The sequence below is a fragment of the Manis javanica genome, chromosome 16 (genome assembly GCF_040802235.1).
Source record: "Manis javanica isolate MJ-LG chromosome 16, MJ_LKY, whole genome shotgun sequence".
Classification (NCBI taxonomy): domain Eukaryota; kingdom Metazoa; phylum Chordata; class Mammalia; order Pholidota; family Manidae; genus Manis; species Manis javanica.
Genome location: NC_133171.1, coordinates 37,676,022 through 37,691,396, shown reverse-complemented (window position 1 = coordinate 37,691,396; position 15,375 = coordinate 37,676,022). Strand labels below are relative to the sequence as shown.

Sequence of the window (15,375 nt, the reverse complement as noted above, 5' to 3'; positions counted from 1 at the left end):
CCATGCGGAGTCAGAAGCAGCCCAAACGCACAGGCTTCACGTCCTGGGGGACGTACCAGGCTCTCCCCTCTGAACCCGAGCAGAGCTCTGTCGTTTTCAGGTATGTGGATCTCTCACTAATTAGATGGAGCATCTTAAGGAGCGGCCACAGTTTATTTCTTCTGAATGCCTAGCACAGTGGCAGGAGCACACACAGTGGCAACCTCATAATATATTCTTACTGATTGAACAAAGGACTTGAAGAGACTTATAGGGAATATGAAGGAGCTTAACAATGACAAACGTACCCGGGCCAAGTAGGCAGGAGAACAGACCAGACCAGGACTGTTGGAAGGGCAGGAGGGAGCCCCCCAGGGCAGTGGCTGAGAACCGATGAGCAGCGGTGCTGAGGTAGTCGGGGGCGGCGAGGGCTCCGGGCAGGAAGTCCTCATCACGGAGGGAGCCCCGGCAGCCCCGAATCCACTGGTCAACGGTGTTCTCCCCAAACCCCTCTGCTCTAGGGGAAGGGCAGGGGGGACCATGACGTGGTTCTATGTGACCATAAACTAGATGTCATGTATTGTGGAAAGAAACAGTGCTTTAATACCAGGACACACCTCTCTGTTCCTCATTCTGAAGACTCCAGGGCTCAGTATTAGGTCACATTCCAAATGGGTAGCATTGTGGCATAACGTGGGTCTGCAAGGTAAACGGCTGTCTTAGGTGGGGAACGTGAGTCAGACTGCAGAGCACATAGAAAGGCTGAAGGAACAGAAGTGATCACATGTATTCAGGAGGCCGCAAGCGAGAAGAGGAAGCACTTCCTCCCCACCAACAGGCTGCTTCTGCTCCACGATCCAAGGCACTGAGAGGATCAAAGGAGTTAGACCTGGGTTAGGCCAGAGATGGCACCACCGTGCACAGTGAGTTTCTGTTTGTGTGTCACGTGTGTGTGTGTGTGTGTGTGTGTGTGTTTGGGTGTTGAAGGAAAATATATATATTCCACTGTTACATTCTTTATACTGTCATTGTATTAATATGTACCTAATGGCCTTCCTCATACCAATTCCTTAGGTATCCTAACCAAATTCATAGTAAATTAAACCTAAATTATAGGAAGAATGAAACTTGAGGCTGTCAGCAATTCAAACAGTGATTCAGTATTAGTTAAGAATGGCCTTTAAAATGAAAGAAAAGACTTTCTGATGTGGACTCTGCCAATTTCTAATAAGTCTGGATGGCTTATTAACAGACTAATTAAATAAAAATTATCAATGCCCACCAGCGTGGGCAATGTCTGTTCTAAGATTCAGGATAACTAGTCACCACATTTGGACCCTGTGTTCTTCAGAGCACTTTCCAGCTCCCAGAAGGCCTGACTCCAGGCTCCCACCTTGGAATTGGCTTGAAAACGTGCAGAGACACAGCAGTTAGTAGAGAGAGACAGTTATCAGTGCACGAAGGAAGATGCCTGTGGCCCCTGCAAATACATGCACTGTGGGACCATGGTCTCCCTTTCTAAAAATTCAGAGCATTAACAACACACCAGTGAGAAAAGAAATGGCAGAAATCATTTTCTTACTGAACAGATGGGAAAAGCGAATGGTAGGGGAGTAGGGCGAGATGAATTAGTCAGAATCTACCAAGAAACGTGTCAGAGCCTTTGCACTATTGAGTTCCACTCTGTCCCTCTCCATCTATACAACTAAGTCTTGACTTGCGCTTCTGGCCTTCCCAACCCCAGGCTGATCATGTTTCTCCTCTTAGACTCCCACTTTCTCCTCTAGTTTGGCTGAGTTACTATTTCCAAACCTATGTGCCATTTCCCTTACCATGAGTCATTTGTCTTCCAGCCTCCAAGCCCCGCTGGAAGTTCCCTCTGCCACCCTCTGTAACACCCACCTCAACCAACCTGCATCTTCTCTTCTCCCTGTTGGGTTCATGCTCTCACATCGGCTTGTCCTCGGATACAGCACTGTGCTTGCCCTCCGGACCTGGCACTTGCTTCCACCCTGGGTCACGCTCCCATGAACATCGACCACCTCTCCCATCAGCCAAGCCTCATCCTTTCCCTGACTGCTAACCCCTCTCTCCTACTTCTACAGAGAAACACATGCACTAATAAAATACGGAGAATGGAGATTCTGGTTCCCCATGTATCCGTCTAAGCAACTTCCCTTCATGTAGATCATACTTGATCCAACAAACTATCAGGGGGAAAATGGCCAGGAAAAGAATAATTGCAAATATACTCTTAAAAATGGCTGATAAAACTGTATTTGCCAGTTGACACATGTTGTCCATTATACTGTACTGACGTATAAGCCTTTATTAGGAAGCATTCATGAGCACGACTGTAGAGGATTTAGCCCTCTGTTCTTTTGATTAGTGAATAATAGCAATTCACTACTATTAGCTTTATACCTATGAGTTCTAGTCCTTATAGAAGATCCTTACATGATGTACATTTACTTTTTTTTTTTTTTTTTACTTTTGAGAGGGCATCTCTCATATTTATTGATCAAATGGTTGTTAACAACAATAAAATTCTGTATAGGGGGGTCAATGCTCAATGCACAATCATGAATCCATCTCAAGCCTAGTTCTGGTCAGTCTCCAATCTTCTAAAGCATAACGAACAAATTCTTACATGGTGAACGAATTCTTACATAGTGAATAAGTTCTTACATGGTGAACAGTACAAGGGCATTCATCACAGAAACTTTCGGTTCTGATCACGCATTATGAACTATGAACAATCAGGTCAAATATGAATATTTGTTTGATTTTTATACTTGATTTATATGTGGATCCCACATTTCTCCCTTTATTATTATTATTATTTTTATTTTTAATAAAATGCTGAAGTGGTAGGTAGATGCAAGATAAAGGTAGAAAACATAGTTTAGTGTTGTAAGAGAGCAATTGTAGATGATCAGGTGTGTGCCTGTAGACTATGTGTTAATCCAAGCTAGACAAGGGCATACATTTACTTTTTATCTTCTCTACTTTAACAGAACATTACTATTTTCAGATGAGACGCAACACAGCATATGGTCAAGTATGCAGACCAATCAGGTTGCCTGATTTCCAATCCCAATTCTGTTTGTTGTCTGGCATATCACTTAGTTTCTCTGTGCTTCACTTTGCTCATCTGCAAAATGGGGAGACACCAACGTCTACCTTGGGGCATTTCGCAGGATTAAATGTGCTACCTCTGTAAAGCTTTTCGAGCAGTGCTTGGCACGGCGACACCTTGCAAGAGCTTGTCTATATTACTAGTACAAGTCCTCTCATTTTACCCTCCCAACAGGAGGGCGGGCAGATGTGGCTCCGTTGCTTGCAGATAAGAATTAAGGCTTATGAGGCTAGTGATGTGCACACCTGTGAGGAGGTGGTGCTAAGCTCTGATCTGATTTCTAGCTGGTACATGTCCTGCTGATGTGTACCCTGGGGCTTGTAACAGTGAGCCCACTTTTTCCTCAGGGGCTCCTGATTCACAATGGAAACCCTTAAAGTTGGGTCATTCAGAGATCTTGCAACAGCAAAGTGCTATTATAAAGAATCTTCCTGTTCAACACAATTTGGCTTTCAGAAGACAGAAACAGACCTTCAATTCAATTTCAGGTTACCCCGTGCCAGTCAACTAACAGAGGGATTTTCTCTTTCATCTTGGCAGAATATATGTTGTGCTTACTTTTCATTAACAACCCTTAGGCAAGGAAAACATCAAGCCACGAAGACTTTCTCCTCTCTGCCACATTCTGTTAATGATGAACCTGAGAACCTGATAGGAATATATGGAAATAACCAACAGACACTTAAACACTATGAATTTACATAGCACACCTTCCTGCTTTGAAAGCTGTAATTTCACGGGTATTACTGAATTTTAACATACAATGTTGTTATCAAGGACATGAGGACAGCAACACACAGAAAGGTCAAGGGCTAATTCAGGTCATGGACGGTAAGACAGTGGCAAAACACAGAAGCAGGAAACCTCTTCTCAGGGCAAAATATTGTCCTCCAAGCCACTTAAGGTGTTTCTCATTACCTGCATAGATAACTGAGCTGGGAATTTGTAAGGGCAGGTCAAAGATGGAACACGGTTTGCATTATTTAATTCTTACGAAATACAAATGCTTTGGCATTGCTCAATCAGCACCGAGCAGAATTGTGTTTTCATTCCCTGCTGGGGGAAGTACTCAGTGACATGAACTATGGCCATAGCAACTACTGCAGCACTCCTCTCCTCTCAAAGGAGTCTGCTCCCCAGGGGCAGAATGCACCTTCTCACAGTGAGAGCCAGCTAGCAGGGAAGAGCCTGAAACCCACAAGACAACCCTGGGAAGGGCTTTAGGTTATTCTTTTTTCCATTACTGGAGGAAAACAATAATATGGAGTTACAAGTGTGCTTGACCAAAGTCAAGTCACTACTATATGAAAGTTGCCAGAGAGGTCCCCCAACTCATTTATCAGTGAAAATGAGATCAGACCTATAAAATTATATCTATCCCATCTATAATTATGACTGCTATTTTCTTCACTTCTTATTCTCTTGTTCTCTTTTTCTAGTGAAGTGTTGCCCATGGGCACAGATATCTGAGCTAATCTCTGCTCTACCACTCTACTACATGGAGCCTTTGCCAGGTCTTTAAACCCCTCTGACCCTCAGTTTCCTCTTCTTTGGTAGGAAGAAATACCACCTGTCCTTTCTACCTGAGAAATTCAAGGAAATAAATAAGATGGCAGATGAAATGTTTTATTAAGCTTAAACTAGAACTGAGCACCTAATAACTGGGGCAAAGTGACAATAAGAATCTCTGGCAATAACGATGGTGCTGGGGCCATAAAAGCAAAGGTGGGCTGACTTCATCCATAAACTGAGCCTTCCTGGCACTGTTTCCATACACAATCCGTCTAAAGTATGTGAAGGAAACTAACAGTGCAGCATTCCAAAGAGTTATTTTGACCACAATAATATATGGATGCTGAATTACTGGATTCAGTATTTATATATATATGGGTGCATGTGAGTATGTGTGCATGTAGATGTGTATGCATATGTATGAGGGTGTGTGTGTGTGTGTGTGTGTGTGTGTATTCATTTGATGGGATTAGGGAGAGACCTAGATAAAAGGCTACAAGTTCTTTCTGGCAACAAATATCTGAGTCTTATGAAAAGCAACAAAAAGCAAAAGAAGAGAAAGGCAAAGAATATTATTCATCTTTTGATTCTTTTAGATCTACCACTCAGTTTCCGGTATTGAGCATATAGCCCAAGTAACTGAGAAAATATGACTGGTTCATGTTTGAAAACATTCTGGTTGACCTTTCTCTTTTGAGAACCTCTTTGACTTTTCACTTCTTTTCCCTGGGCTCTTAAATCTAGTAGGTGGCCCTTCTCCTCCTATCTGTCCCCAAGATACCATAGTGAAAGTTTTTCATGTTTTGCAAATTTGTACCATCCCTTGTGAATTCTGGTGACTAAAGGCTGAAGTGCTACATCTATCCATGTCAGTAGAATCAGACATGACCTTCGACTGAAAACTTTTTCCAGAACTGGTTCACAATTTGACTCAGTCTCACTTATTATTCAGTGATTGCTCAGCAAGTGCCGGAGGCTGACAAAGATTTGCAGATGGCCTCTGCTTGTGTGTTTGTGTTTCATTTAATCCACTGTGAGGGGTACTTAGAGGTTAAAGACCTCATTGGGAATGATCCCAGGTGTCCTATGCCACTGGCTGTGGCATAGTGTCTTTTCTACTCATGCCAAAATGTGTCAATTCTGAGTTGACTGTATTACCAAAGGGCTCCCAAACAGTTTCCCCACTGGTTGGTGAACCTCATCTGTTGCTGCAATATTTGCAATGTCAAGGACATCCTTAGAGTCGGAGTGAGTGGACTTCTGCCTGTGTAAGATCAACTGCCTTGCCCTTCTGTCTACATTGTTCAAGTGACCTCAAATGACCTCCTGAGGGGACTCCTGACTCTACTGGTGGACACATCCTTTCCACAGCTCTGTGTTCATGAGAAGGTATCAGTCCAACCCCAGCTAGGTCTGCATCTAGTTAGTAACAAAGACTAGCAATGCCCCAGATACTTGCTGGAAAATATACTTCAAACTCACTGCCACTCAATACCTTTCAAAAGCTCAGCAAAGAAGAACTATAGTGATGGAGGATTTCCTGAAGGGTACTTGGCCACCCATTTCTCTAAATCTCTGCTTGAACTAACCAGATAAACCCTACAGTGAATCATACTGGACCCCAGTAGAACTGTTTCTCTGATTGGGTGATGTAATTGGACTACATGGAGGAATAGGACCTGAAATTGCCCTATGCAACCTGTTACTGTGTCTGTCATGAAGTCGCATTACATACCATTGCCTCTACAAGGATTCATCAGAGAAGCCTCTCTAGAAGAACAAGTTCAGCTTCTCCTGGGCAAATGGACTGTTTTTACCTTGGGGAAACTAGGTAGGTTGTACAGGCTCACGTTTCCCATTTCGCCTTATTGGAAAGCAAGCTCAGAATCAAATCTGTAGCCTTCGTCAACATACATAAAACATGCTGACATGGACTTAGCAGATTAACCTCACTTATGCCTTTGTCTTTTTCTTTCTTTCCCAATTTTTGATTCATCTTATTTTCCTGCATTGCACAAATCTTATAGACTGTCCTTGAATCTTTCTGAACACACTGAAATAAAAATCTACTGGGAAAATGGGAAATCAGAGTGAAGCAGTGTTAGCGGGTTAAACACGATATGTGAAACTTCTTGGAATTCTAACCCTAGGCTCCTCATGAATATACCAGTTAATGGTCAGGAATAATTTTCAGACGTACAACTCACAAGATTAATGTTAAAGCCTAAAGAATAAGAACACACAGATGTGATACATAATGCAGGAAATTCAGAAATGAAGTCATATGAGATAACATATTCCAAAATCCACTGTCAGCCTCTCAACTCTTTTCTGGGAGTCAATTACAGAAGACATCGGTGTTTCCTACATCTCCTACCTGATGAGATTTCACTGCTATTTAAAAGCACAACACCCCAAATCACCTACCGTGTTTGTGAATAAATGCAAGTCCTTGCAATATCTGGTACATGATATTCCTTACAGCAGACTCGGGAAACAACTTATTTCTGTATGGGGCAGATGGAAAAAAAGTTGTAAATCTAGATTTACATAAGAAAATGAATCTCGTTTTCATATTCTTTTGGTTATAACAACCGTTTATCCACATTGAAAGCTAATTTATAAAACTAAATGTATTCAGTTATGTTACAAAGAAGAAAAGGTTAAACATTTTACATTAAACATTTTCAGATCCTTTCCAATGTATCATAAAGAAACCTCCTCTCTCCATAATATAAACTAACACTTTAACATCTTTTATTGGGCAACACTTGAGGTCTTCCAGCTGAAGGTCTATGAGACGCAGCTGACAGTGACATTTTTTCCCCTGGTTGAGCAAACCACACAGCTTCACTGTTACTACTGACGATGAAGATGGTATTTGTTCACTAAAATCACTCAGAGGGATGTTGTGAATGGCATTCATTTGCTACTGAGAAAATATGCTCAACACATTCTACATGGTTGACTTGGAAAGTTGAAAATGACCATGGCAGCTAAGTTCTTTATTAGTCCCCTCTTCCCAGGCTGCCAGCCCCTCAGCACCGGAGCAAGAAAGGAACTGAGATACACCTGGAAGTTTTCACTGGAGGTTTCACAATAAATGAAGCGGTCGACACCCCTGACTTGTAGCTGCTCTGCCCATACACCCTGGTGGGAATGGAGAGCTGCAGAGTATCTGCTAAATGTCTGAGCTTCTTTGGGTGAATAACCCATAAAAACATGAAAACAGCAAATGGCAAGTAGCTTCTATGAAGCTATTATATGGCCTCTAAAAACAGGAATGTTGGTTGGCCTCTTCATCTAAATGGGCAAATTTAAACAGTGAAGCCTAAGTAGCATAACTTGCAACAATAGAAGCCAAATGAAAACATGTCTACTTTGCAATATTTACTTCTGCAATCATGAAGCCCAAACTGTACCTTTCTTTAATGAGCTGGTAAAGATTCTCCTTCATGTACTCGAAGATGAAATAAAGATGATCATTTTCCCTGATAACTTCTTTTAATTTTACTACATTGGCATGATTGAGCTTCTTTAAAGACTAAAAGGTGAGGAAAAGAAACACAAAAAATTAGAGAGAATCTATTGTTGATAAAGAAATCCCCTCTATCCTTAGGAAGAAACACCCAATTCTAGAATCACAGAATTCATTCTATGAATGCCATGATTCCTATTTTATCTACAATTTCATAAACAGTATTTCTCTGAAGGCAATAGTAACTTTACATGGAAAAACTACTTCGATCAGCTGACTAGAAGGTAAGTACTGGACCATCACTGTATTTCTGGCTGCCCCTCCCCAGGCAGGCAATAGGCCAGGGCTATTTTTGGTGCACTCCCTCCAGATGACGGAATTCAGGTCACGAGAGTGGCCAGAGGGGAGCTCACTGGAAGCTGAGGCCTTGATTGTTCTAGTAGCGGAAAAGGCAGCTGCTCTGGGCTGAGATCACCAGCCAATAGCCTACAGATACTCTGAGCAAGAAACTTCACATGGAAGAGGCTGACTGCCTGATTCTCTCAACTCCGTGTGACTAAGGAGCATTGTGCTCCTGACATTGTCTGTTTTAAAGGAGAAGGAAGAGAAATCACATCGGGAAGACCCTGACTTGAGACGGGAGAAATACCTCTGCTTCCAAGAACAGGAAAGGCAAAGAAGTCAGGCAGGGGATGAGAAACAAGAGGGTGGCTCAAAAAGTGGTGCACAACCTCCTGATCAGTCATCCTTGCACGCGAGCTGCTTTGCTCTTCGTGGCACCTACACGAGAGCACAGCCACGTGGGAACTGTGCTGTTTGCATGACCAGTCCTGCTGATGGTGAGCAAGTACATGTTTGCATTAGTGAGCAGCACAATCCTGCCCCTGTATGACGGTCAGTCACCCAGCTGGTGGTTAGCTCACCACATGATCAGCATTTGACTGAATGCCTCCTTCAAAGATGCCTCCACGGGGCACGCTGGCCAGTGGGAGGAGCCCTTTAACTGAAAAAGCCTCTTCCTCACAGAGAAGTGAGTCCAGTAATAAATTGCAAAGTCCTCTTTATCATTGCATTTCCTTAAAAAGAACATCCCTTTTATGAAACAAACACGGACGGACATGTCTGAAGATGAAAATGTTAACATGAACACCCAAATCTGGAAGGATACTCGGTAATAAAGTACCCAAGGACTCAGAGCTTGGGAAATGCTGTAATATGATCAAGTCATTACAAGCAGCCGGGAAGAGGAGGGAAACAGGGCCAGTGGATGAGGACAAAACAAGACTCTTCTGGAGCCTCCTTCCTGAAAGACAAGCTCCTGCCAAGGTACCTCTCTGGACAGGAATCCTGAACTGTTTGGGTCAACTGGCCTGATCCTTCCAGAATTGACCCAACCAGGCTAATTCTTTTGGCTGGGTTGGATTCCTGGGTCTCCATAAATAACAAACACAAACTTAGCTTAACTTGCAAGTATTCCCCAGATTCTCACAAACTGCAGTCGCCTTTTCTGACTGTTTGCTTGAGACACACCACAAGCGATGGCCAAGGTGTCCAGTGGAAGGGCAGCAGAATGAATGGCGGCAAATTCATCCAGAGGAATATGAAGTAGGTTTTAAAGCTTTTCAACAAGACAATCCTAGGCAAGGAGTAGGGTACCTTCCTCTCTTAGCCTGACATGTGTTTTGGGCAGGAAGGAATGGCCACCCTGGCTCACACATTAAAGTCTGTATTAGTTTAATATGAAAAGGATTAATTGGTGGTGGTGGTGGTGGGACTCCATGTGACTCATTTTACAAATATGTTTCCAGAAAGTAGGCACCTTATTCTGACAGAGGAAAGGTTCTCAGGAGAGGTAGAGACAAGGATGGTTGAATCAGAGGAGAGAAGCAGAAGCAGCAAATTAATCCCGGGCCAGCAGTCTAAATGGGACGGTTTATTCCCATGGATGAAGATCCTTGACTATTAACAAAACTACACTGTAGCGGGCCCCAGGGATTCCGCGTGGCATAAGACACAGTGCCTGCCCATTAAGAGGCAAACAATCTAATTGGGAAGAGAGGACACCAAGACAAACTCCACATAACAGAATAAAGCAGCTTGCGCTCAGTGTTCAAGAAACAAGAGAGACAAGGAGCATCGGAGATGTTTCAAGGAGTGATCAGCAAAGTCTGAGAGGTCAGTGGGAGGATCACCTGAAATGGGACGTGAAGGAAGAACAACGCCTGGACAAGCCCAGTGGGAGGGAAGGGCGGGTCAGGAGGGAAGCCCTTCCGAGGATGAGGACGGGTGCCAGGCGGAGGGGCACGCTCTGTGAGGGACGAGCACTGCTCGCCTTTGGTGCTGAAGGACACTCCCCTGGAAGACTTTTAACTGGAGAAGTGGGCGGGGAGGACCCTGGATGCCAGGTATGTACCCACTGAAGCCCGGCAGATCTGAGTTTGAAGCCCAGCTTTGCTGCACAGAATTGTGTTTACCTCAAGTAGAGTTAGAGAGCCTCTGGGCCTCAGACGTTCTCATCAGCAAACTCAAGAGACTGACACTTCCCTCATCAGGTAGTTGTGGGGACAAAACAAGGCACCTAAGGTGCTGCCTGGCCCAACAGCTTCCCAATACATGGTAGACAGGGTGTGAACAGCTGCATGGCAGAAGCACACAGGATGGATGAGATGCCCGGGAAGTGGGATCACACAGGCCACCTGCGATGAGCTGCAGTTTCTGGGGCAATGGGTAAATGATAATTAACAGAAAAGGGAAAAAATATGAGCATTAGGAAAGGCAGACATTCTAGAAAATTCAAGCACTGATATCCACTAAGCAGTTGGCTACATGGGCCTGAAGCAGAGGTCAGCTAACTTTCCTGTAAAGGGAAAGAGAGCAAATATTTTAGGTTTTCTAGGTCATATGGTACCTGCTTCAGCTTCTCAACTTTGTAGCATGAAAGCAGCCCTAGAAAATATAAATATGGACATGGCTGTGTTCCAACAAAATTTTATTTATAAACACAGGGCATGGATCATGTGCCGACCCTGCGCTAATGCATCAGAAAGGTAAAAGATTTGATGAGACTGCTGATACAAAGGGGAATGGATGAAATTACTCAGGAGGAGAGTCAGAGCAAAGAAAATCTTGTTAAGAATAGAATGCAAGACACAAAAATTCTCAGTCATAATATAAGTTGGTCACAGGAACAGTAGTACAGCATGGAGAATATAGACAAAGCTTCTGTAACATCTTCCTGTGCTGGCAGATAGTAACCACACTAGAGGAGGCGAAGATTTAATAACATGGGTACCTGATGAACCACTATGTTATATATTTGAAACCAATACATGATTGTATATCAATGATACTTCAACAAATTTAAAAATCTTTAAAAGAATTGAATGCAAGAAGAATCAATGTTTAAGGGGTGAGCCACAGAACATTTGGCTAACAGCGAGGGAGACGGTAGGACAGCTGGGCAAAAGCAGAGTCACACAACCCCGGGAGAGGAGAGGAAAGCGTGGGCAACAGCGCCCGGCAATGCAGGCAGGAGAATGCCTGGGAAGATGATCCTGCACTGGGCACCAATGGCTTTTGGGAGAGCAGCCTCTGCAGAGCTGCGGAGGCAGACGCCTGATTCATTCAAGCGGGAAATCAATGGTAAGTGGGGAAATCATGGTGAAGGGAGTTTGGAAGTTAAGGAAAGAGGTAGAAGCTCAAGGGAAGGAAGGGCTGAGGCTGGTTAGAGAGAATGGTGGGCACATCTCAGGCTGAAGAGGAGGAGCAAGTGGAAAGGAAGAGTTTAAAGAAATGGGAAAGTTCACAATAGCCAGAAGGTGGGAGCAACCCAGGTGTTCATCAATGGATGGATGGATACACAAAATGTGGTACATACAATGGAATATGACTCAGCCTTAAAAAGGAAAGAAAACCTGACATATGCTGCATGGGTCAGATGAATCCTGAGGACATGATGCTAAGTGAAAGAAGCCAGTCACGAAAAGACAAATACTGAATGATTCCACTTATGTGAGGTGCCTGTAGTGAAGTGGTCAAATTCTGAGAGACAGAAAGTAGAATGGTGGTTGCCAGGGGCCAGAGGTGTTGTTTAATGGGTACACAGCTTCAGCTTTGCAAATGAAAATAGTTCTGGAGATGAATGGTGGTGATGTTTGTAAAACAATATGAATATACTTCATGCCACTGAACTGTACATTTAAAAATTGGTAGGACAGTAATTTTACTATGTATATTTCATCACAGTTTGAAAGAAAAAGGACATTAGTGAGAAACTAGTGAAATCTGAATAAATCTATGCTTTAGTTACCAGTACTAAACCAAGGTTTAAAAACAAGTATATTCATGAATACAACAGCACAGCAATCTCCTACTTAACTACTAGCTGCAAAACGTTACCATCTGTCCCCTTTTTTTGGCATCAGTGAAACAATTCAAACAGAATGACTTACTATAAATCTAAGAATGTATAAAGCTAATTTCATCAACCATACATCAATTATTTCCTAGCATATTAATAAATACCTTAACCTCCCGAAGGTTCATGCATTCCTCCCAGGAATAAAACTTTCTTTTCATTCTAAAAGAGAAGAAAGAAATAGCATGCTTATTCCCACTAACAGGCCAAGATTTTATTTTTAAAAAGTGTTTCTTTCTGAACTTAATGACTAGTGCTTAGAGTGGGTTTTGATTTCTACCAAATATTATACTATAAAACATCTATTTTTAAATGTGGCAGTGTAGTCAATCCTACAGGACAAACTTTCCCGGTAGAGGTAGGTACAGTACAGAGCACAGAGGTCTGGACTGATGTCTTGTTATGTTGGTAATGAGCTAGCCTTGCCCTGGAGGGAAATCCCTCAGACTTACTTTATCTAGACCAGAGCTGGCCAACAGAACTTCCTGTATTGGTGGAAATGTTCCGTGCTGTCCACTATGGTGGCCACTAGACACATGTGGCTACTGAGTTCTTGGAACGTGGCTAGTATAACACAGGCACTGAATTTTTCATTAAATTTACATGCCACATATGGTTACTTGCCATCATGTTCTAGACCCTCTAGAACAGGGGTTGGCAAACTATGGCCCATGAGCCAATTCTGCCCCAGCCATCTGTTTTTGGACTGCCCGTGAGCTAAGAATGGCATGTCTGTTTTTAAATAGTTGGGAAAAACAAATCAAAAGGACAGTAAGATTACTGGCATGTGCAATTTTATGAAATTTAAATTTCAGTTTCCGTACATGAAGTTTTATGGGAATACAACCACATTCACTCATTTATCTACAGTCTATGGCCGCTTTTACACTAAAACAGCAGCTCTGAGTTGTGACGGAAACCATATGGCCTGAAAAGCCCAAATATTTACTGTGTTGCCAACCTCTGGTCTAGAGCCTGAGGGGAGAGAAAGAGAACCCTATGAGCTAACTAGAAGTCCAGGTCTCAAGGTTATATCTTGCCTTGCACTTCAATCACATTGTCTCATTTTAATCTTCCAGCAGCCCCACGGAAGAAATGGGACGGTAAGGGAACTAAGAAACAGAGAAGTTACATGGCTTTTCCAAGTTCTCACTGCTGTCTAATAATGGACCAACTTCCATCTCTCCACCTCACTCTGACACTTAGTCCCCGATGTCACACTGTCTCCTGGCTGAGTGACCAATTCCTTTATGTGTGCCCCAAATATTATTTAGCCCTTCCTATCTGGCAGGGGCTGTGTCAGGCATGGGAGATACAGTGTGGAGAGAGACACCCTCATGGGACTGACATTATAGCAGGAAGGCAGGCAATTAATAATTTTCTGTGCAAAGTGCTGTAAGGAAAGGTGCCGGGCATTGTGAGGGCGGACCTCACGGCAACCTAATCCAGTGTTGGGCATCAAGAAGGACTCCCGGAATTCAGTGGTATTTAGACCAGGACCTGAAGGACCAGTGGGATTTTGTGTGGTGGGAGGCATAGGGGAGGGAATACGATGGGAAGGCTGAAAGCAGAAAGGTATTCGGCAAGTTCAAGAAGCTGAAAGGCCAGAGTGGCTGGAACAAAGCAGGCAAGGGGGTCATGATGGGTGATAAGGCTAAAGAAACATGCAGGGGCCAAGTGATGCAGCAATTTGGAGGTCATGTTAGAAACTGGGGACTTAACCTTAAAACTGATAGGAAGATACTGAAAGCTATCTTAGCTTGGGTTCCCCTGAAAGCAGAGCCTGAGGGACTTGGGTGCACGTAGTTGATTTGGGAGTTGATTCCAGCAAGCCAGGAACAGCAGCAGGGAAACCGGGAACAGAGAGGTGGGAAACTTATTAAAAGATACATTGTTGAGCTGATATCAAGGTGGGCAACTGGGGCTCAGTCCTGCTGGGGACCTTCTGAGGACCTGTGTAGAAGGCACCCTGGTTGAATCTCCCATGTGTACTCGAGATGGGGTGCTGGCAGCAGGCACAGAACTATATGCCACATGCACTAAAGTCAGGTGGGACAAGGTGATGAGTCGGGCAGCAGGGACACACCATTTGGCACAAATGGTTTTAGACAATCAGATCCATGTGTTTAAAACAATCCCTTCCAACTGGAGCAGATAGGGGTAAGAATGGAAGCCAGGAACCCTGCAGGAGGAATTATTCTTGTGGTAGAAACGGTAAATGACAGCGGGCTGGTTGGGAGGTTAGCAGGGGAAATAGAGAAGTAGCTAGATTGGATAATTTAGTCATCAGAAGCTATAGGGCTAGACAACGAATGCTGGAGTGCACAGGGAAGCCAGGAGGACTCCCAGGTCTTGAGGGGATGGCAGTGCCATCTATCAAGACAGGGAATACTGAGGAAGAAGCATGTTTGAAGCAAGACAGGGAGAGTATGTTGGATATAAGCTCAGCTTCGGATGTGATGGATTTGAAGCATCTGCAGGAACCTCCAAATGAAGATGTTGAAAAAGTGACTGGACATAGATGGGTGTGGCAGGCAGACAACTAAAATAGTCCCCAAAGATTTCCACCTCCTGGTATTCACAGGCTGGGATAACACCTGCTCCTTTAGGGACTTTCTTCTAATTAATGGAATGCAGCAATTTAAGAAGATATCCCTTCTTTGATTAGTTTACAAAAGCAAGGAGATGTGTCTTCTATCTTGGCAGAAGTTTCCCTCATTGCCTTCTTGGTTCCCATGTCCTGAGGAAGCAATTTGGAGAGCTGCTGCTCAGAGAGGCCCACACGGCAAGCGTTTGAGGGCAGCCTCCAGCCAACAGCCAGCAGAGGACTGAGGCCCCCATGCCAACAAC

The 15,375-nt window shown here is 43.7% G+C and overlaps 1 protein-coding gene across 1 annotated transcript in view; it reads right to left on the bottom strand.

Annotated features, from left to right (window-relative positions):
• The window catches only part of CILK1 (ciliogenesis associated kinase 1), a 34,670-nt gene that overhangs the window by 18,480 nt on the left and 815 nt on the right, over positions 1 to 15,375 (bottom strand). Inside the window, exons 2-4 of the mRNA XM_017671901.3 lie at positions 12,633 to 12,687; positions 8,053 to 8,174; positions 7,058 to 7,137 (exon numbers count right to left, since the gene is read on the bottom strand). Of these exons, the coding sequence (XP_017527390.1) occupies positions 7,058 to 7,137; positions 8,053 to 8,174; positions 12,633 to 12,687 (257 nt within the window). The remainder of the gene's footprint in view (positions 1 to 7,057; positions 7,138 to 8,052; positions 8,175 to 12,632; positions 12,688 to 15,375) is intronic.